This window comes from Schistocerca serialis, chromosome 7, assembly GCF_023864345.2.
Source record: "Schistocerca serialis cubense isolate TAMUIC-IGC-003099 chromosome 7, iqSchSeri2.2, whole genome shotgun sequence".
NCBI classification, from domain to species: domain Eukaryota; kingdom Metazoa; phylum Arthropoda; class Insecta; order Orthoptera; family Acrididae; genus Schistocerca; species Schistocerca serialis.
The window spans coordinates 454536349-454559383 of NC_064644.1; the positions used below are offsets into that span (position 1 = coordinate 454536349).

The following is a 23035-nucleotide window of genomic DNA, read 5'->3' on the forward strand; positions in this document are numbered from 1 at the left end:
AGATGAAAAAAATGAAAAAGGAATCTCAAATGCTGAAGCGGAGGAACGAGGGAAGAAAAGAAATGCAGAAAGGAAAAGGGAGCGAAAAACAGTGGTGAGACTGTTCTTACATCAGCGACAGACAATGTAGAACATTCACAATAACACCCCAGATATGTTCCACAAGGAAGGGGAAAAAGAGTAGCAAGAGGACAGACATGCAGCATGGGAGGGAAAAGATGCTGCAAATGCTGGGGCCCTGTGGTAGGCAAGCATGAACCCGCCAAAAAGTGGTGAGCTCCCGGGGGAGCAGTGCATGATGGGAGTGGCGACTGTGTGGGGGTAAGGAGGAGGCTGGTGTGGGGAGGGGGAGGGATGGTACAGTAGGGGTGGCAGACTGTGAAGTGCTACAGGTTAGCTGGATGGCAGAGAAGAGGAGAGGGGAGGGGGCGTAGCAGAAAAGGGGATTGTAAAAAGACTGGGTGTGATGGAGGAATGATGGCTGTGTAGTGGTGGAATGGAAACAGGGAAGGGGCTGATTGGGTGAGGACAGTGACTAATGAAGGTTGAGGCCAGGAAGGTTACGGGCATGTAGGATGTATTGCAGGGAAATTCCCACCTGCGCAATTCAGAGCTGGTGTTGGTGAGGACTGATATGGCACAGGCTGTGAAGCAGTCATTGAAATACAGGATGTTATGTTTGGCAGCGCATCCAGTTTGTCGGTGGCCATTCATGAGAACAGACAGCTTGTTGGTTATCATGCCCACATAGAATGCAGCACAGTGGTTGTAGCTCAGCTTGTGGATCACATGACTGATTTCACAGGTAGCCCTGGCTTTGATGGGATAGGTGATTTTTGTGACCAGACTGGAATAGGTGGTGGTGGGAGGATGTACGAGACAGGTCTTGCATCTACGTCTATTACAGGGCGAGGTAAGGGGGTTAGGAGCAGGGGTTATGTAAGGATGGGCGAGTATGTTCTGTAGGTTCAGTGGATGGTGGAATACCACTGTGGGAGGGGTGGGAAAGATTGTTTGAATCTATGGAACATTTATTTTTGAAGCACAATATTTGTTACAGAAATCAATGATCCTTAACAGACATTAAAGCTGCCATTTCCATTTATGTTTCATAAGTCTCAATTTGCTTCCCTTGTTAGTCAGATATATTCAACACAAAAGCCTTTGGGAAAAATTATACAGAAACAAACATGCTGTAGAGACATGTTAATCTTTTGCCTGTACTTTTATCCTACATGAGTGCTTTCCTTATTTTACTTCATCAACCCACTACAAAGTATTTACACATTACTTACCACCATCTCCAGTATTATGATTATTCTCAGCCAATTTAAAGCCACTAATGAGCTCATTGAAGAAAGCATATGTTGATTCCTGCGGTTTTCTTGTTATATCTGTTATTACTTTCACATCTGAGTAATCAATTCGAAATTTTGCCAGCAAGCTTGCCATACTGTAAATATAACAAACGTAATGTATTTTAGAAGTTGAAATTTTTTGTTCATCATATAAAACATGTAATTAGCAAATGATTGAACATTCACAATTCTTCACTAGCACATAACACTATTCTAAAGTACATACAAATAGTCTGAATCAAAGTGTCTTTTAATGTTTCCACCTCTTCCTTTGTAAACTAAAAACCTATCACGCCAACTTGCCTGTGAAACATTTGTATAGGAAAGGACTTGTTTGTGAGTATCATAGCAATATCTTAAACTTCTCAACATCTGCCACAAAAGTTATTCTAAACTTTATTGATCTACACAAACTTATTGATCTATATAAACATTTCTCAAAATTTTAATTATATACTTTTATCAATTTTGAACCTCAGAAACAGGGATGGTTTTATTATGACAAAAATGAAAAATAACAATAATTTGTTAAGGAAGATTTTATGTAGTCTGCACATTATTCCCAGCTCTAATTTAACCAATTTACACCAGTGCTGCAAACAGTGTCACTTGAAGCCTAGAATAATAGTAATTGTGTAGACCCCACAGCAAACAACTGTACTATTAAATCAGTTTTCTCGAAAGAGAGCTTTTCAATTTCATTTGTACCCAGGATTGCATAGGCCAATTTTCAAGCTCCCATCCCCTCCCCCACAATTTTCTTGCCCTTTCATCCTTGCAGGATAGTTTCAAATCAACCAACCCATAAAGTAGAAGCATAGCCTCTGCAGTGATCAGTTCAGCATAAATTATGCAACACCAGTGCACTGAAAATAGATTCAACATTAAAATTGACTTATTTAGACTGTTTCTTTAACACTAGCAGTGGTCAACCCCCCCCCCCCCCCCCCCCACAAAAAAGTTATTGAAATTATCTTATTCATCCTCCTCCTCAATACTTTCCCTTGCTGTTGTTGTTGTTGTGGTGGTGGTGGTGGTGGTGGCGAGTCCGGAGGTTGGTTTGATATAGCTCTCCATGCTAGTCTACCCTGCAAAAGTATTAAACAATGGAAAATCCAGGATGGAATGTAACAATATTATGAAACGGAAAGTTGCAACTCACCATATAGTGGAGATGCTGAGTCACAGATAGGCACAACAATAAGACTTTCATAAATAAGCTTTCAGCCAACGAGGCCTTTGTTGAAAATAGACGACATGAATGCACGCGCACACACACATGCACACAAATATGCAACCCTCACACACATGACTCACTGCCAGCTGAAGCCACACTGGAAGTGTCTTCATTTCTGTGCAATTACTGCAAATTACATCCATTTTAACCCACTTGGAATACTTAAGCCTCCCCCCCCCCCCCCCCCTCTCTCTCTCTCTCTCTCTCTCTCTCTCTCTCTCTCTCTCTCAGCTTTTACCTGCCTCATTTCTGATCATTACCAAATCACCTCAGGATGTGCTCTATCAACCAATCTTTTCTTTTAGTCAAGTTGTGCTTTAGAGCTTTTTCTTCCAAGTTCAATACAGTACCTCTCCAGTAATCAATCTAAACATTTAATCTTCAGTTTTATTCTGTGGTACTGCATTTCACTTCCATACAAGTCTACGCTCTACAAAAATGTCGTCGCCGTTGTGGTCTTCAGTCCAGTTCAACAACTGGTTTGATGCATTTCTCTATGCTACTCTATCCTGTGCAAGCCTTTTCATCTCCTTATAATGGCTGCAACCTACATCCCTCTGAATCTGCTTACTGCATTCATCTCTTGGTCTCCCTCTACTATCTTTACCCCACACGCTTCCCTCCAGTACCAAATTGGTGATCCCTTGATGCCTTAAAATGTGTCCTATCAACCGATCCCTTCTTTTTGTCTGGTTGTACCACAAATTACTCTTCTCCCCAGTTCTATTCAGTACCTACTCATAAGTTATGTGATCTACCCATCTAATCTTCAGCATTCTTCTGTAGCACCACATTTCAAAAGCTATTCTCTTCTTGTCTAAGGTGTTTACTGTCCATGTTTCACTTCCATATAAATACTTTCAGTAACGACTTCCTGATACTGAAATCTATACTTGATGTTAACAAATTTCTCTTCTTTAGAAATGCTTTTCTTGCCATTGCCAGTCTACATTTTAAATCTGTCCTACTTTGACCATCATCAGTTGTTTTGCTTCCCAAATAGGAAAACTCATTTGCAACTTTAAGTTTCTCATTTCCTAATCTAATTCCGTCAGCATCACCTGATTTAATTCAACTATCCTCATTTTGCTTTTGTTGATGTTCATCTTATATCCTCCTTTCAACACACTGTCCATTCCATTCAACTAATCTTCCAAGTCCTTTGCTGTCTCCGACAAAATTGCAATGTCATCAGCAAATCTCAAAGTTTTTATTTCTTCCCCCAGGACTTTAATTCCTACTCCGAATTTTTCTTTTGTTTCCTTTACTGCTTGCTCAATAAACAGACTGAATAACATCTGGGATATGCTACAACCCTGTCTCACTCCTTTCTCAACCACCGTTTCCCTTTCATGCCCCCTGACTCTCATAACTGCTATCTAGTTTTTGTGCAAATTGTAAATAGCCTTTGCCTGTATTTAATCCCTGCCACCTTTAGAATTTGAAAGAGTATTCCAGTCAACATTGTCAAAAGCTTTCTTTGTCTACAAATGCTATAGACTTAGGTTTGCCTTTCCTTAACCTATCTTCTATGAAAATTCATGGGGTCAGTATAGCCTTGCATGTTCCTTTTCTCTTGAATCCAAACTGATATTCCCCAATTTTTCCATTCTTCTGTATCAAATCTGTGTCAGTGTTTTGCCGCCATGACTTATTAAACTGATAGTTCGACAATTTTTACACCTGCCAACACCTGCTTTCTTTGGTTGGGAGTATTATATTCTTCTTGAAGTCTGAGGGCATTTCACCAGTCTCATACCTCTTGCTCAGCAGATGGTAGAGCTGTATCATGGCTGCCTCTCCCAAGGCTACCAGTAGCTCTAATGGAATGTTGTCTACTCCCGGGGCCTGTTTCGACTTAGGTCTTTCAGTGCTTTGTCAAACTCTTCACGCAGTATCATATCTCCCTCCTTATCTTCCTCTACATCCTCTTACATTCCCATAATACTGCCCTCAAGTGCTTCTCCCTTGTGTAGAGCCTCTATATACTCTTTCCACCTTTCTGCTTTACCTTCTTTGCTTAGGACGGTTTTCTGCCAGAATAGCCTTCCTAATACTTAAATTTACCAGAATGAATTTTCACTCTGCAACAGACTGTGTGCCAATTTGAAACTTCTTGGTAGATTAGAACTGTGCACTGGACTGATAAACAAACCTGGGAACTTTTCCCAAACTGGCCAAATTCTCTACAGCCTGAGCTATCCAACCTTAGGTAGTTACACACTGTTTTAATCTGCCAGGAAGTTTCACTTAAATTTATGATCAGCGTTAACAAATATCCGTTATTCAGAACATTTCTCATGCTATCACTAGTTTGCATTTTATATCCTCCTCTTCTTACATTATCAGTTATTTTGCTGTCCAGGTAGAAATTGCAAGGGTTGGGTAAAAATATGGAAACAGTGAGAGAAATGTATGCTTGAATGTAAATGCATATGCTAGCTAAGTCTGCTGGTTGTGCTTTTGTATTTTACCATAAATGTCACCTGTTCCATGTCGTCAGAACGTTGCAAGTGTCAGTCGTGGTCAGAACAATATTCTGTGTTGTTGTGTGTTCGTTATGTCACAGCTAAATGAATTCAAACATTGCAGATTGTTGGTGTTTGTATGGTAAGTGATTTTATATCCAAGGTAGCCAAAGTGTTGGGTGTTTCAAGGGAGGGTTTGATGATGATCTGGACAAGCATATCGTGATATTCCATGAGCCCCAGGCTAATCCCATAGTACAGTGTTTGCTACTCAGTGGCGATGCTATGTTCCAAGACAATAGGGCCTGTTTACACAGCTCGCATCATTCATGACTAGTTTTGTGAGCACAAGGATGGACAGCCCTATCTCTTCTGGCTGCTACAGTCACCAAATCTTGATATTATTGATGATGATGGGTGATGATATTTTTGATGTGGGACATTTAGCATCATGGTCAACAGTGCCCTAATGATAGATCAGCATGTCATTCTTGTGTGGGGTGGGGGGTGGAGGGCGGAGGGGGGGGGGGGGTTGGATGGCATGGGCTGTTCACACATGCAGAATAGTTTATAGTACATTAACACATAAATGTATGCCTTCCCTCCCCAGCACTTAAGAGATGGGGCTCGACAGTTCACAAAATTTAAGAACTCATGTAACACTGGTATCAGTGTTGGCAAGAATGGCTGGCAGGCAGACATACAGCCAAACCAAGGACTGCCCTGAGCCAGTATATAAGACATGTAGTGAAAATATGTGGAATCAAAACCACACACCACAAACTTCACAGAATTATGGATCCTCTTGCTGGATGAGTAAACTGTGCGTTAAAGAACAAAGTCCTGTGCACAGTTTGCTGAACAGCATTTTCTGCCATGGTGAGGTTGGCACGAAGTCAGCCAGGACTGTGTGGTTGGTCAAAGAGACTGCAGTTTGTTTTCCACCACCAACTATTCAGTTTCCCCCCTTACGCATGATTCGTCTGTCAGACAATGAGATGATAACATGCAAGGAGACGGCGTATCAACACACAACACCATCCCAACATGCTTCTTTGGCTGGTGTGTCACCTATATCATTTTCCTGTACCCCTATACTCTTATCTTTGTGTGGTATCATTTGCCAAAAGCTTGTTTCAGTATCTCTGACCATTTATGAGATCTGAGGGATTTATTAATATTTTATTCTGGTTTTTTCACTGACGTGTGTGTTCATGACAGAGGCCTATACATACATTCCATTTTCTTGACACTGGAGACAGATAACAGTATCATGCTAAGTTTAAAGAATAATTAAATATGTTATCTAAATTTCAGACGCAGCTACATACGATCCAACACACACTTAAGCCAAGTTCATGGCTACCCATATTTTTACTACAAACTAAGAATTTTGCACATTAGTTTCCCTAACATTAAAATATCACATTAACTATGACCATTAATGAAATGATAGGCAGTTCATTACGAAGCTCATGAATGAAGCTGGAAGCGAGAATCAGAGTTTATTCGTGAATAGTTTCCTTAAAATCCTTTGAGAAAGATTGCAGATAGGCCAGCTTGCCATTCACGCACAATGACCTTTAAGGGTTCCACATTCAGCACAAGCTGGCAACTATGCCGCCCACCAGTTGCTGCGTTCTAAACTGTCGAAAGTTGTAACTAATTTTAAATGCACTATAGCTTTCTTGTCTGCATCAAGCATAAAACCACTTTGAGCCTCTGAAGATGCCAGAGCCGCTGTTTGCTCTGTCCCTGGCCATGTAGATCCTTGACACAGTCTGTAGTATTTATCCCAAATAGCTTGTTCACATGGGGTTGATTTCTGAATAGCTGCTCAAAACGGGTGTGTGACCACTGCACTAAATGATAATGACTAAGGCAATGCCAAGATTTTCAGGGCCTGTTGAGCCAGAATGAGATGACACTTAATCCAGAGTAGTCTATCAGCCTCTGCACAAATACACTTAACTGGTCTGATCCAAAACGCTCCAGCCAATATCCGAATGCCATCATGGTAGACTACGTCTAATATCTTGGGGTAGGAATAGGCATGGTAATGGATTGTGTTTGTGGTGTTCCTGTATTTTTGTCCACCCTGTGTATCTTCTAATTTCAGTGTCTCATGTCCTAATTAATTCACCAAGCATCACCTGATTTAATTTGACTGCATTACTCTTTTTTACTTTAATTTATATTTATCTTACAAGCTCATTTGAAGACACCATCCATATGTTGTCTTCTCATGCACCACTGTAAGAGATCCTCCTCCTGCTGCTGCTACATCAAGGATGACTGTGCTACCAGTTTGTGGTGTTTCAGGTGCCATCGCACTGTTCATGTGGATAGTTGTTTTTCCTCCAAAGAAGCCCATTTCCTGACTCAAGGAGTGTGACATGTACGATCCCGCACAACCGAGGGAAAATATTTCCGTTCTCCTGGATGCGAACTGCATGGGAAAGGGGGAGGGGGGAGGGAGGGTTGGCATAGAGATGAGTACTGCTATCCTGAATCCTCCTATTCCCTATGTACATGACAATCATGGGATCCAAACCACCGGAAGCAGCAGTATCACAGATGAAGAACTGTAGTTTTGATTTCTCTTTCTGTCATGACAAAAACAGCCATCATTCAAATGTTATTTCTGAATGACAAACTGGATTCATGGTCTTCATGTACAGAACGTAGATGTCATTATTCCCATCTACTTTATGTGGTTGTGTTGAAATCCTAGTCATGCCACTTTCATATTCATGTGCACTGTCTTCATCTGCTGCTATTCAGACTACAGTCTAGTTGTTTCCAGAGAGGTATGTGAATTGCTATGATCTGTTCGTAATTGCAAGAGGAAGCTCATTTATCAAGCTTGTCTTAACTGCAAAACCGACACCGCATATGGAATGATCTCTTTGTCTTTCCCTTTTTGAAAGAGTATTATCCTGTTGCACTCACTGGTCCTCCTATCATAAGACAACCTGCTTTCTCTCAGTGCAGCAACATGAATCTTAAGAGATTCTTATTTATATGGTAGAAGACCTGTTATTCTTCCTGGTCGGTCATTTCTACCTATCACATCCAGCAGTTTAATTAAATTTCATATGGCAAGTTTCATCCCAATTTAACTGTTAATCGGTGTTATCATGCGGGTGTGGTTGAATGCTTAACCTGATAATATTTAGCCTCCATGTCACATGAAAAGGGCAGTGGTATGCGATAAAAAGTATTTGGAAACCTATTAATGGGCATTAATATAGGATGTGTCCACCCTTTGGCTTTATGACAGATTTAACTCTGTTGTGGACAGGTGTCTGAATGTCTGAAGAAATGGCAGCCCATTCTGGATGCTACGGTCTGGAGCAAAGTCAACATTCTAACTCATTCTGAAGGTGTTCCATTGGATTCAGGTTGGGACTCTGGGCATGTCAGCCAGTTTCAAGAATGTTGCTGTCCCCAAACCAATGACTCACAGATGGTGATTTATGACAAAGTGCATTCTCATGCTGATAGAATCATCTCTCTGCTGTTCCTCTATTGTAAGCAGTTCACTATTGTGTTAGATGTATTCATATCCTTCCACATTTAGTGCTATCTTAAACACAGCAAGGGGACCACTTCCTAACCATGAGAAACACCCCCTCCGTACCCTAATACCACTGCCGCCGCCACAACAACAACTACTACTACTATGTACTTCATTGTTCGCGATGTATAGGATTGCAAATACTTTGTCCAGGCATTCGTCAATGCCAAACTATTTTGTTGAATTGCTACAGGGTATAGCATGATTCGTCACTCCAAATCACTTATTTGCAGTCATGTACTGTTCAGTACACCACCTCAAGTGTTGTTTAGCATTGACTATAGGAATGTGTGGCTTATGAGGAGCCGTTCAATCATTGTACCCCATTCTTTTTGACTCCAGAGACACACCAACTGTGCTAGCTGAACTGCTGGTAGCACTTTGGAACCCATGAGTGATTCCTTCCGCTGATTTCATGTGACTTTACAATCTTCCATAATACTAGACTGTCCCTGTCCTCCAGTACGTGAGTCTGCTAGGTGCTGGTTTAACTGTGATTGTTCCTTCATATTTCCGCTTCTCAGTCACGTCACCAGTAGTAGACTGATAGCTTTAGAAAAGCTGAAATGTCCCTGATGTATTTGACATGCAGGTGACCTCCAATGAGTAGTCAGTCCATGGTGAAAGTTGCTGAGCTCTCATGACACAATAGTTCAGCTGTTACTGCTTCTCTGACAACATAATACTCCTCGCCTCCCTTTCTATTGGCAGTCTGCCTTTCTTGAGATCTAGTGGTCAATTCCATACTGCATAGGTTTATGCAGATACTTTTGGCCAGATAATGTATGTCTGCTCAGACACAGATGCAGGACTATATTTCAAGGTGTAGACTACCTCAGCTTATCAAAAACTTACCCACAGAGACTGTTGGTTGGTTGGTTGGTTGGGGTTGAAGGGATCAAACAGCAAGGTCATCAGTCCCTTGTTTCAAATGTGGTCCATTCAGACAGTTTGACATCTCAGAAAAGTCAGAACGATAAAATGGAAAAGGCTAAAAAACATAAAAGTGCAGTCATGTCGTCAGTGGTAAAAAATAAATGAGGGAAGTCAGCAAGAGAGCAACCCCAAGGCTATGCTAGAGGCAGGAAACATCCCATCTCTGAAGCAGTAGAGGCAAGACCATGTGCTATTTAAACGCGCTCAACTGCTAGAATGTAGAAGTGCGTATGGGAAAAGGAGACTATCTAATTCTAAAAAGTGATAAAAACAGAGTAAAAGGAAAGAAAAGAGCATTTTGGCCAGAGAGGGGAGTCGGGAATCCCCAAACACAGCTTAGAGTGGGAGACGCCCCAACCCTCAATGCCTTGCCCCAACACCAGAGTGAGATTACAAACCCCAAAAGTACAAACCCCAAAAGTACAAACCCCAAAAGTACAAACCCCAAAAGTACAAACCCCAAAAGTACAAACCCCAAAAGTACAAACCCCAAAAGTACAAACCCCAAAAGTACAAACCCCAAAAGTACAAACCCCAAAAGTACAAACCCCAAAAGTACAAACCCCAAAAGTACAAACCCCAAAAGTACAAACCCCAAAAGTACAAACCCCAAAAGTACAAACCCCAAAAGTACAAACCCCAAAAGTACAAACCCCAAAAGTACAAACCCCAAAAGTACAAACCCCAAAAGTACAAACCCCAAAAGTACAAACCCCAAAAGTACAAACCCCAAAAGTACAAACCCCAAAAGTACAAACCCCAAAAGTACAAACCCCAAAAGTACAAACCCCAAAAGTACAAACCCCAAAAGTACAAACCCCAAAAGTACAAACCCCAAAAGTACAAACCCCAAAAGTACAAACCCCAAAAGTACAAACCCCAAAAGTACAAACCCCAAAAGTACAAACCCCAAAAGTACAAACCTCAAAAACACAAACCTCAAAAACACAAACCTCAAAAACACAAACCTCTTTCACGGAGGAAACTGAGAACCAGTTCGACCATCCAGGAATTGTCAGCCAACATTAAAGGTAAAGTGCGGGGAAGTCTGTACTTAGTACACAGAGCCAAAAGAAGGGGGCATTCCACAAAAATGTGGGCTACTGACTGGAAGGCTCCACGACCACAAAGCGGAGGTGGCTCTTTACGCTAAAGAAAACCATGGATCAGCCTGGTATGGCCGACATAGAGATGACACAGGGTGGTTGAGACCTTTCGGGAGAGGCACAAGGAAGAACATAATGGGACTGGTGTCACCTTAATCGCATGAAGTTTATTAGACAAGGAGGTAGCCTCCCAAGAGTTGGCCCATGATTGTGCGAAGTGGAATTTGATGTGAAGCCGTAAATCCGCTGCAGGAGGGGTTACAGAGAACGGGGGTAAGTGACTGCTCCCCCAGCCAAACGATAAGTAAGCTCATTACCTGGAATACCCATATGGCCAGGGACCCAAAGGAAGTCAACTGAACAAGCAGCACGGTGAAGATCAGCGAGATGATCATGGATGGCCGAGACCAAGGGATGGCTGGAAAAACACTGGTCAATAGCCAGAAGGCTACTCATTGAGCCCCTACATATCAAAATGTGGTTGTGTTGGGACTGTTTAATAAAGATAGGGGCCTGGGAAATTGCCATCAATTCCGCAGTAAACACCACACATGTAGATGGCAGGAGATGATTTTCCGTGCCAACAGAGGACGTGAAGGTATATCCCACACAATCAGCAGATTTAGAGCCATTTGTGTAAAAAAACAACAGCATCCTGAAACTCCCATAAAATTTGGCAGAAGAAACAATGGAACACCATCGGGGGAATGGCATCTTTTGTACCTCGGCGGAGATCCATCTGAATTTGGGGCCAAGGACATAACCAAGACCATGGGGGGCGGGGGTTTAGGGAGGGAGTGTGGGAGACAGGACAAAGAAGGAAGCTGAAAATCACAGCGAAGAGACACAAGGTGGAGCCAAACTGGTGAACGCGCCTGAGGGTGGGAATCAGGTGAGTGACATCCATAGTCTGGGAACAGGATAGACTAGGAAGGATGACTGGGAGAGGAACAGACAGTGACTGCATAAGAAACCAGTAGCTGGGACCGCCAAACAGAAAGGGGGGGAGGGTGGATCCCAGCTTCAACCAGGAGACTATCAACAGGGCTAGTAGGGAAGGCACTGGTGACCAAACAGATAACACGATGGAGGACCGGATCCAGCAGGTGCAGTGTGGAAGGAGCAGCTGAACCATAAACTTGACAACCATAGTCCAAGCGAGGCAGCACTAAAGCCTGATAAAGGCGGAGAAGGATGGAGCAGTCTGCATCCCAAGAGGTGTGGGCAAGGAAGCGAAGGATATTGAGTTTACAGAAACATCCTACCTTCAAAAGTCTGATACGAGGCAGCCAGGTGAGCTTGTTGTCGAAAAGAAGACCCAGGAAACGACACTGTGGGACCACAGGTAATTGCTGTGCATCAAGACAGAGCTACGGATCGGGGTGGATCGTAGTACAGCAACAGAAGTGAACCACCCACGATTTTAAAGGAGAGAATTGAAACCCGTGTAAGAGGGTCCATGCAAAGGCACACCGTATAGCTCCCTGGAGCTGCCGCTCTGCAGAGGCCATTGAAGAGGAACTAACCCAAATGCAAGAATCGTCCACATACAGTGCAGGGGCAACCAAAGGACCGATGGAGGCCACAAGTCCATCGATAGCAATGAGGAAAAGAAGTACACTCAATACAGAACCCTGTGGGATGCCATTCTCCTGGGTCCTTGGAGAGCTAAAAACAGTACCAACGCGAACCCTGAACGACCAGTGGAACATGAACTGGCAGATAAAAATCGAGAGTGGGCCCCGAAGACCCCACTGATGAAGTGTAAGTAAGATGTGATGGTGCCAAGCCGTGTCATAGGCCTTGCGAAGGTCGAAAAATACTGCAACCAAATGGCGGCACTGGAAAAAGCCTGCCGAACTGCGGATTCCAAGCAAAGTAAATGATCGATCAGAGACTGTCCCTATCAGAAACCACACTGGTAAGGGGACAATAGATCCAGAGATTCGAGGACCCAATTGAGCCGACAGGCTACCATCCGTTCAAGTAACTTGCAAACAACCTTTGTCAGACTAATTGGTCGATAGCTTTCGACAAACAGGGGATTCTTACCAGGCTTAAGGACAGGAACCACGATGCTATCCCTCCACTGAGAAGGGAAGTCACCCTGGAGCCAAATATGGTTAAACACCTGGAGAAGATGTTGCCGTTGTGGAGCACTGAGATGTTGAAGCTGTTGGTTATGAATAGAGTCTGGGCCAGGGGCCACATCATGAGAAGAAGAAAGTGCGGAAAGAAGTTCCCATTCAGTAAAAGGTTCGTTGTAAGATTCTGACTGACAAGGGGTAAAACATAAGGCGGAAGCTTCGGCCCGCAAGTTTCGGGCAAAGGAAAGCAGCCAGATAGGAGGCTGATGCTGATGCTGTTGCAAAATGGGTTGCAAGATGTTCCGTGAGAATCTATGGGTCCATGCAAAGGCCATCCGGGAGGTGAAGGCCTGGGAGGGTGGACTGCCCATGGCAACCTTGGAGAGAGCGAAGTGTAGCCCATGTCCGTGACATAGGGACAGTAGATCCGAGGGAAGAAACAAAGCGTTCCCAACAAATCAATTTCCTCTGTTTGATTAAGTAACGGGCTTTAGCGCAAAGGCATTCAAAGGTAATAAGGTTGGCAATGGATGGGTGCCTCTTGTTGTTGTTGTTGTTGTTGTTGTTGTTGTTGTCTTCAGTCCTGAGACTGGTTTGATGCAGCTCTCCATGCTACTCTATCCTGTGCAAGCTTCTTTATCTCCCAGTACTTACTGCAACCAACATCCTTCTGAATCTGCTTAGTGTATTCATCTCTTGGTCTCCCTCTACGATTTTTACCCTCCACGCTGCCCTCCAATGCTAAATTTGTGATCCCTTGATGCCTCAGAACAAGTCCTACCAACCGGTCCCTTCTTCTTGTCAAGTTGTGCCACAAACTCCTCTTCTCCCCAATTCTATTTAATACCTCCTCATTAGTTATGTGATCTACCCATCTAATCTTCAGCATTCTTCTGTAGCACCACATTTCGAAAACTTCTATTCTCTTCTTGTCCAAACTATTTATCGTCCATGTTTCACTTCCATACATGGCTACACTCAATACAAATACTTTCAAAAATGACTTCCTGACACTTAAATCTATACTCGATGTTAACAAATTTCTCTTCTTTAGAAACACTTTCCTTGCCATTGCCAGTCTACATTTTATATCCTCTCTACTTCGACCATCATCAGTTATATTGCTCCCCAAATGGCAAAACTCTTTTACTACTTTGAGTGTCTCATTTCCTAATCTAATTCCCTCAGCATCACCTGACTTAATTCGACTACATTCCATTATCCTTGTTTTGCTTTTGTGGGTGTTCATCTTATATCCTCCTTTCAATACACTGTCCATTCCGTTCAACTGCTCTTCCAAGTCCTCTGCTGTCTGTGAAAAAATGACAATGTCATTGACAAACCTCAAACTTTTTATTTCTTCTCCATGGACTTTAATACCTACTCTGAATTTTTTTTTTTTTTTTTCCTTTACTGTTTGCTCAATATACAGATTGAACAACATCGGCGACAGGCTACAACCCTGTCTCACTCCCTTCCCAACCGCTGCTTCCCTTTCATGCCCCTCGACTCTTGTAACTGCCATCTGCTTTCTATACAAATTTTAAATAGCCTTTTGCTCCCTGTATTTTACCCCTGCCACCTTTAGAATTTGAAAGAGAGTATTCCAGTCATCATTGTCAAAAGCTTTCTCTAAGTCTACAAATGCTAGAAATGTAGGTTTGCCTTTCATTAATCTATTTTCTAAGATAAGTCGTAGGGTCAGTATTGCCTCACATGTTCCAACATTTCTGCAGAATCCAAACTGATGTTCGCTGAGGTCAGCTTCTACCAATTTTTCCATTCGTCTGTAAAGAATTTGCGTAAGTATTTTGCAGCTGTGACTTATTAAACTTATAGTTCGGTAATTTTCACATCTGTCAACAGCTGCTTTCTTTGGGATTGGAATTATTATATTCTTCTTGAAGTCTGAGGGTATTTCGCCTGCATCATACATCTTGCTCACCAGATGGTAGAGTTTTGTCAGGACTGGCTCTCCCAAGACCGTCAGTAGTTCCAATGGAATGTTGTCTACTCCCGGGGCCTTGTTTCGACTCAGGTCTTTCAGTGCTCTGTCAAACTCTTCACGCAGTATCATATCTCCCATTTCATCTTCATCGACATCCTCTTCCATTTCCATAATATTGTCCTCAAGTACATTGCCCTTGTACAGACCCTCTATATACTGATTCCACCTTTCTGCTTTCCCTTCTTTGCTTAGTACTGGGTTTCCATCTGAGCTCTTGATATTCATACAAGTGGCTTTTATCTCCAATGGTTTCTTTAATTTTCCTGTAGGCAGTATCTATCTTACCCGTAGTGAGGTAAGCCTCTACATCCTTACATTTGTCTTCTAGCCATCCCTGCTTAGCCATTTTGCACTTCCTGTCGACCTCATTTTTGAGATGTTTGTATTCCTTTTTGCCTGCTTCATTTACTGGGTTTTTATATTTTCTCCTTTCATCAATTAAATTCAATATTTCTTCTGTTACCCAAGGATTTCTACTAGCCCTCATCTTTTTACCTACTTGATCCTCTGCTACCTTCACTACTTCATCCCTCAGAGCTACCCATTCTTCCTCTACTGTATTTCTCTCCCCCATTCCTGTCAATTGTTCCCTTATGCTCTCCCTGAAACTCTGTACAACCGCTGGTTTAGTCAGTTTATCCAGGTCCCATCTCCTTAAATTCCCACCTTTTTGCGGTTTCTTCAGTTTTAATCTACAGTTCATAACCAATAGATTGTGGTCAGAGTCCACATCTGCCCCTGGAAATGTCTTACAATTTAAAACCTGGTTCCTAAATCTCTGTCTTACCATTGTATAATCTATCTGATACCTTTTAGTATCTACAGGGTTCTTCCATGTATACAACCTTCTTTCATGATTCTTGACCCAAGTGTTAGCTATGATTAAGTTATGCTCTGTGCAAAATTCACCATACAAGCTGCAGAGTAAGATGAAATAAGGGATTTCAACTCTGGAAGGTGACTGTAATATCCATTACAATTCCATTGGATAACCACAGAATGATGATTCAAATGGGGGTTGAACAGACTAAAGCCAGTCATGCTGCCAGGTCACCACCCGTCACTGACAAGGAGGGGGCGACATACATGAACAAGTCAGAATCGGGTTGCGAAGCGGGAATGGGACCTCTGTTGACACCAGAGGCTCCTCGTCCCAGGACTTATGTTTCTTCTTCTTTTCTGTTTGAGATCGAGGAGGGCCGTGTGGCATAAAGGAGCCAACTGCAGCAAGATGGGGAACAGAAGAGATCGGGCGACCTGGGGGCTCACAGGCCATGGTTCTCATAGTCATCGCATGGCAGCAGACCTTCGGCCTGACAGGTGCTGGGAAGGGGTATCCCAGGAGGAGCGCCCTTGACCGGCAGACGTTGAAGAAGTGGGACACTTCTCCGGCTGGGGAGGGGGAGCGGCACCTGGAGGAGAGGGTGTGGGAGCTATAGGAGAGGGGGCGAGGAGAGGGGTTTGGGACTGGGGTTAGGAAGGGGGAGGAAGGGGTGAAGATGTAACTACATAACTAGACGTCATGGACACATGGTGAAGACGCATACACGTCTTATGAGCCTCAGTGTAGGTTAAACGATCAAGGGACTTATACTCCTGTATCTTCTTTTTCTTCTTATATACTGAGCAATCTGGTGAACATGGGGAATGATTGCCATGGCAATTAACACAAACAGGAGGGGGAACACAGGAACTCCCCTCATGGAGTGGAGATCCACAGTCACCACAGAGAGGGGGCCTACGAGCAGCAGGAAGATGTGTCCAAAACGCAAGCACTTAAAACATCTCATAGGAGATGGGATGTACGGCTTCATGTCACATCGATAAACCATAATCTTTACTTTCTCAGGGAGGGTATCCCCTTCAAAGGCCAGGATAAACGCACCAGTATCAATGCGGTTGTCCTTAGGACCCTTCTGAACATGCCGAACAAAGTGAACACCCCGCCGTCCGAGATTGTCCCATAGTTCCTCATCAGTTTGAAGGATGAGGTCCCTTGAACCATATTTAGAGACTGGTGGAGGGTAATGGACACAGGGATTGTGCAAAGATGGTTACAGGCACGAAGGGCCGCAGACTGGGCAGCTGAAGCAATTTTGATCAACAACGAACCCGACCTCATCTTGCTCAGGGAGTCCACTTCGCCAAACTTGTCTTCAATGTATTCCACAAAAAATAAAGGTTTTGGTATTGGTGAAAGTACCCCCATCAGTCCTGATGCAAACCAGATAGCGGGGGAAAGGTTTCACCTCTAGCCGATGGGCCTGGCCCTCTTCCCAGGGGGTAGCCATGGAAGGGAAGGCTGAAGGGGCAGGAGAAGCAGCACTAAAAGAATCAGTTCCACACGGAGAGACGGCTGCAGAAGAACGGCCAGAGTTCTGGACCCGTATGCACTTCATTTGCATAGCATCCGCCCTGATACCACCCACTCTGATCAGGGGTTTTCCCCATGGGTGCCACCCAGCCATCTGGCACGGCGGCCATTGCCGGGAGTTCCGATGCTCCAGGACGTCAAGCAACCACTCCTAGGCTTACATGAGGAGGTCACATTTCAGGTCAGAAGTGTGATCCCTATGTGTTCAGGGGGCTCAACCAAAAGGGTACATAGCGACTCCACCACACAGGGTGGTCACCGTGCTGGCTATGCACCCTAGCATCAGACATCGACGTGAAAGAATAGGTGGAATGAAACAGGACGACACATGTCGGAGACACTAGGTAAGGTGCTCTTCCCCAAGTGGCTCACACTATGGAATAGAAATTTATTAATGGAGGTCAAACCCCAGAGGGGGCCCAGGTAAAGCCAAAAGGATGAGGTGAGTACGCAACAAAACCAAATTGCAAAAACAACATAACCAGGAGGATAGTGGGGCCAATATAAACAAGGACAATAAGAGAGAGAGAGAGAGAGGAGAGGGTGAAGGGGAAGGAGCAAGAAGAGGAAAGGAGGGGAAGGGCAAGGAAATGCAGCCCTGGAAAGAAGGAAGCCTGCAACAGCTCGGGGCCCTGTGCTCGCCAAGCACGTACTCACAAAAGAACTGTGAGCCCCCTGGGGGGGGGGGGGGGGGGGGGGCACACAGGCACTGTATTTTGTATATGTAGCACAAGACAGGTAATGTGAAACTCCACACCTGCAAAGAACTGCAGTATACAAGTATTAGGCCTTTGTAGCTAGGTTGTGTAGATTTAACAAATTTGACTTTTCTGTTCTGTAACAATTGTAGCTACAAGATGTAAGGTTCCTATAGAAACACTTCTCTCTGAAAGCTATTTGACTTTCTGTGAGGTTCAAAAAATACTATTTGCATTACTATTGAGGTGACTGTCTTTGTAAAATTTGACCAGTAGTGAAATTTTACTGGATGGTAAGATTATTTAAAACTATTCTGCAATGGTCATCATATGGTAAATTACATTTTTAAACTACATTATGCATGTTTACAAGTTAAGAGATCTGTGAGGTTTGGGGGTAGGAGGAACTTGCCTTTTCAATACTGGACAGACTGAACTGACACAGATATAGATGATGAACATGAAACCAAGTATTAAACCACATAGCATACCTGAAAGCAAGGGGAAACTACAGCTGTAATTTTTCCCAAGGGCATGCAGCTTTACTGTATGATTAAATGATGATGTCCTCTTGGGTAAAATATTCCGGAGGGAAAAGTCCCCCATTCGGATCTCCTGGTGGGGACTACTCAAGAGGGCGTCGTTATCGGGAGAAAGAAAACTGGCATTCTACGGATCAGAGTGTGGAATGTCAGATCCCTTAAGGAGGCAGGTAGGTTAGAAAATTTGAAAAGGGAAATGGATAGGTTAAAGTTAGATATAGTGGAAATTAGTGAAGTTCGGTGGCAGGAGGAACAAGACTTTTGGTCAGGTGAATACAGGGTTATAAATGCAAAATCAAACAGGGGCAATGCAGGAGTAGGTTTAATAATGAATAAAAAAAATAGGAGTGCGGGTAAGCTACTACAAACAGCATAGTGAACGCATTATTGTGGCCAAGATAGACACGAAGCCCATGCCTACTACAGTAGTACAAGTTTATATGCCAACTAGCTCTGCAGATGATGAAGAAATTGATGAAATGTATGATGAGATAAAAGAAATTATTCAGGTAGTGAAGGGTGACGAAAATTTAATAGTCATGGGTGACTGGAATTTGACAGTAGGAAAAGGAAGAGAAGGAAATGTAGTACGTGAATATGGATTAGGGCTAAGAAATGAAAGAGGAAGCCACCTGGTAGAATTTTGCACAGAGCTTGGTTCAAGAATCATGAAAGAATGTTGTATACATCGAAGAACCCTGGAGACACTAGAAGGTTTCAGATAGATTATATAATGGTAAGACAGAGATTTAGGAACCAGGTTTTAAATTGTAAGACATGTCCAGGGGCAGATATGGACTCTGACCACAATCTATTGGTTTATGAACTGTAGATTAAAACTGAAGACACTGCAAAAAGAAGGGAATTTAAGGAGATGGGACCTGGATAAACTGGAAGAACCAGAGGTTGTACAGAGTTTCAGGGAGAGCATAAGGGAACAATTGACAGGAATGGGGGAAAGAAACACAGTAGAAGAAGAATGGGTAGCCTTGAGGGATGAAATAGTGAAGGCAGCAGAGTATCAAGTAGGTAGAAAGATGAGGGCTAGTAGAAATCCTTGGGTAACAGAAGAGATACTGAAATTAATTGATGAAAGGAGAAAATACAAAAATGCCGCAAATGAAGCAGGCAAAAAGGAATACAAACGTTTCAAAAATGAGATCGACAGGAAGTGCAAAATGGCTAAGCAGGGATGGCTAGAGGACAAATGTAAGGATGTAGCGGCTTATCTCACGGGGGTTAAGATAGATACTGCCCACAGGAAAATTAAAGAGACTTTTGGAGAAAAGAGAACAACTTGCATGAATATCAAGTGCTCAGATGGAAACCCAGTACTAAGCAAAGAAGGAAAAGCTGAAAGGTGGAAGGAGTATATAGAAGGTCTGTACAGGGCCGATGTTCTTGAGGACAATATTATGGAAATGGAAGAGGATGTCGATGAAGATGAAATGGGAGATATGATACTGCGTGAAGAGTTTGACAGAGCACTGAAAGACCTGAGTTGAAACAAGGCCCCGGGAGTAGACAACATTCCATTGGAACTACTGACGGTCTTGGGAGAGCCAGTCCTGACAAAACTCTACCATCTGGTGAGCAAGATGTATGAAACAGGCGAAATACCCTCAGACTTCAAGAAGAATATAATAATTCAAATCACAAAGAAAGCAGCTGTTGACAGATGTGAAAATTACCGAACTATCAGTTTAATAAGTCACAGCTGCAAAATATTAATGTGAATTCTTTACAGACGAATGGAAAATCATGGTAGAGGCTGACCTTGGGGAAGATCAGTTTGGATTCCCTAGAAATATTGGAACACGTGAGGCAATACTGACCCTACAACTTATCTTAGAAGAAGGCAAACCTACATTCCTAGCATTTGTAGACTTCGAGAAAGCTTTTGACAATGTTGGCTGGAATACTCTCAAATTCTGAAGATGGCAGGGGTAAAATACAGGGAGCAAAAGGCTATTTACAATTTGTATAGAAAGCAGATGGCAGTTATAAGAGTCAAGGGACACGAAAGGAAAGCAGTGGTTGGGAAGGGAGTGAGATAGGGTTGTAGCCTCTCCCTGATTCTATTCAATCTGTATATTGAGCAAGCAGTAAAGGAAACAAATGAAAAGTTCGGAGTATGTATTAAAATTCATAGAGAAGAAATAAAAACTTTGAGGTTCGCCGATGATATTGTAATTCTGTCAGAGACAGCAAAGGACTTGGAAGAGCAGTTGAACGGAATGGACAGTGTCTTGAAAGGAGGATATAAGATACACATCAACAAAAGCAAAACGAGGATAATGGAATGTAGTCGAATTAAATCGGGTGATGCTGAGGGAATTAGATTAGGAAATGAGTTTTGCAATTTGGGGAGCAAAATAACTGATGATGGTCGAAGTAGAGAGGATATAAAATGTAGACTGGCAATGGCAAGGAAAGCGTTCCGGAAGAAGAGAAATTTGTTAACATCGAGTTGACGATAAATAGTTTAGACAAGAAGAGAATAGAAGCTTTCGAAATGTGGTGCTACAGAAGAATGCTGAAGATAAGGTGGGTAGATAACGTAACTAATGAGGAGGTATTGAATAGGATTGGGGAGAAGAGAAGTTTGTGGCACAACTTGACTAGAAGAAGGGATCTGTTGGTAGGACATGTTGTGAGGCATCAAGGGATCACCAATTTAGTACTGGAGGGCAGCGTGGAGGGTAAAAATTGTAGGAGAAGGCCAAGAGATGAATACACTAAGCAGATTCAGAAGGATGTAGGCTGCAGTAGAAGCTTGCACAGGATAGAGTAGCATGGAGAGCTGCATCAAACCAGTCTCAGGACTGAAGACCACAACAACAACAACAGCATACCCGCAGAAGTATGTGACAGCAGAAGTTTTGAGTATAGTGGATCTGGGTGTTATGTATATCAGGCACACACTATTTGAATTTTACGGTAGCAGAATAGCATTGTGAAGTACATGGGTGACAAAGGCCTCTTCATACCAGCATCATGTTAGAGGCCCAGTTAGTGCACTGTGAGATGTAAGTTAACAGTCAACCCTAGTGTCTTTTCATTTTTATATTGGAGATGGTGCAAGTAGTAACATTCAAAGGTAGCCTGATCGAAATTGAGTATGTGCTGTAATACTGTGCTAGGGTCACTATATTCCCTTAATCATGTGAAGACTCAATAATCAACACAACACCTTCCATAATAGACTAAGCAAACTCAATTTGGCAGTGTATTCCCATCTAGGGATTCGGAATGGAGATTTACTCCCTGGTACAAAAGGCTGAGAGGTTACTGGTAGACTTCAGGCAAGTAACAAAATGTTTTTGACATTGTGGAAGTACAGGGATTGTATTTACAATTTTAACACAGTCCAATCCACAGTAAGTTATTTTTGATTCTGCTAACCAGTTTTGGTCTGTAAGATTATATTCAGACCAGGGTTTCCAGGCGATGTGAGGAGCTGGTTCACGGAGCCACTGAGCAGTACCTACTGTGACAGTTGCAACAGGTATCAGCAGTTACTACTCAGTAGCTCTGTGAACTGGCCACCTGGAGCCTCTACTCTGGAAATGGTTTTATAGACCAAAACCTGGAATCAAAAATAAGTAAGTTATTATGACTTGGAGTACTTTTTATTGAAACAGGAAACTAAAAATTCCTAGATACTCAAAACCAGACTGAAAGAATACTATATTAGCCACTACTCTTACAATTTATCACTTTATTAGGCTAAATGTAAATTACCCACAACATAAATCTTTGTATTGAAATTACAACATGAATAGAGGAAAATCTACTCGTCAAGCAGCAGCAAGAGGAAACACACAGAAGACGTTGAATTGCATGAGCTTTCAGGGCCAATGGCTCCTTCTGGCAGGAGGGTTGAAGGGAAAGAAAAAGGGGAGGTTTGGGAAATGTGAAAAGTTATAGAAAAATTGCCCAGAACACTGGGTCAGGGGAGAGTTGTTGGGTAGAATGAGAAGAAAACATTTTCTACCTTTGACTAGTTTAGTTGAGATAATGTTTATATCGGGCAGATCTTGACATTGGCAGTATGTAGACAACTGACAGTGGTCTGCACAAAGTTACATAAATGCTCTGTTTTGAAACATTAGATAGGAACAGCAGCTGAGTAGTGTAAGAGAAGGAGCAGTGGCTGTTTTGAAGGAGCTGTTATCCTCCTGATGCACATACGGTATATAAAGTAATCTAGAAGTAACTACCATAATTATCAGTGAGATTAGATTAACACTCATCATAATTTGTTACTAGTATACTTTGCCTGCAGTGACTGCTTCCAGCTGTGAATGTAAAACATTTCTCCTTCCATACACCTGACGACTCTCCTTCATCATAATATTTATTAAATGTGATCTGTGACAACTTAATTCTCTTAGTTAGAGTAGTTAGAGGATTTGCAGCTTTTCCAAATCATACGTCACATCGGACTGTCTTGAAAATTTGCTATATATGGTCATAAACATCCCCCCCCTCCTCCTCCCACACACACACACACACACACACACAGTGTAGCCCCAGGTGCATGTTTCTCCCTCCCTCCATCCATCCATCCATCCATCCATCCATCCATCAGGTGGGCGAAATGTGACAACCTGGTCAGTATTGCTGCAAGCAAATAAT

General features: G+C 42.8%; 1 protein-coding gene across 1 annotated transcript in view; it reads right to left on the bottom strand.

The window, feature by feature from the left end:
* The window catches only part of LOC126412306 (bumetanide-sensitive sodium-(potassium)-chloride cotransporter-like), a gene marked incomplete at its 5' end in the record, with an annotated part of 214831 nt that overhangs the window by 37589 nt on the left and 154207 nt on the right, over positions 1-23035 (bottom strand). The window contains one exon of the mRNA XM_050081828.1: positions 1296-1453. Within this exon, the coding sequence (XP_049937785.1) occupies positions 1296-1453 (158 nt within the window). The remainder of the gene's footprint in view (positions 1-1295; positions 1454-23035) is intronic.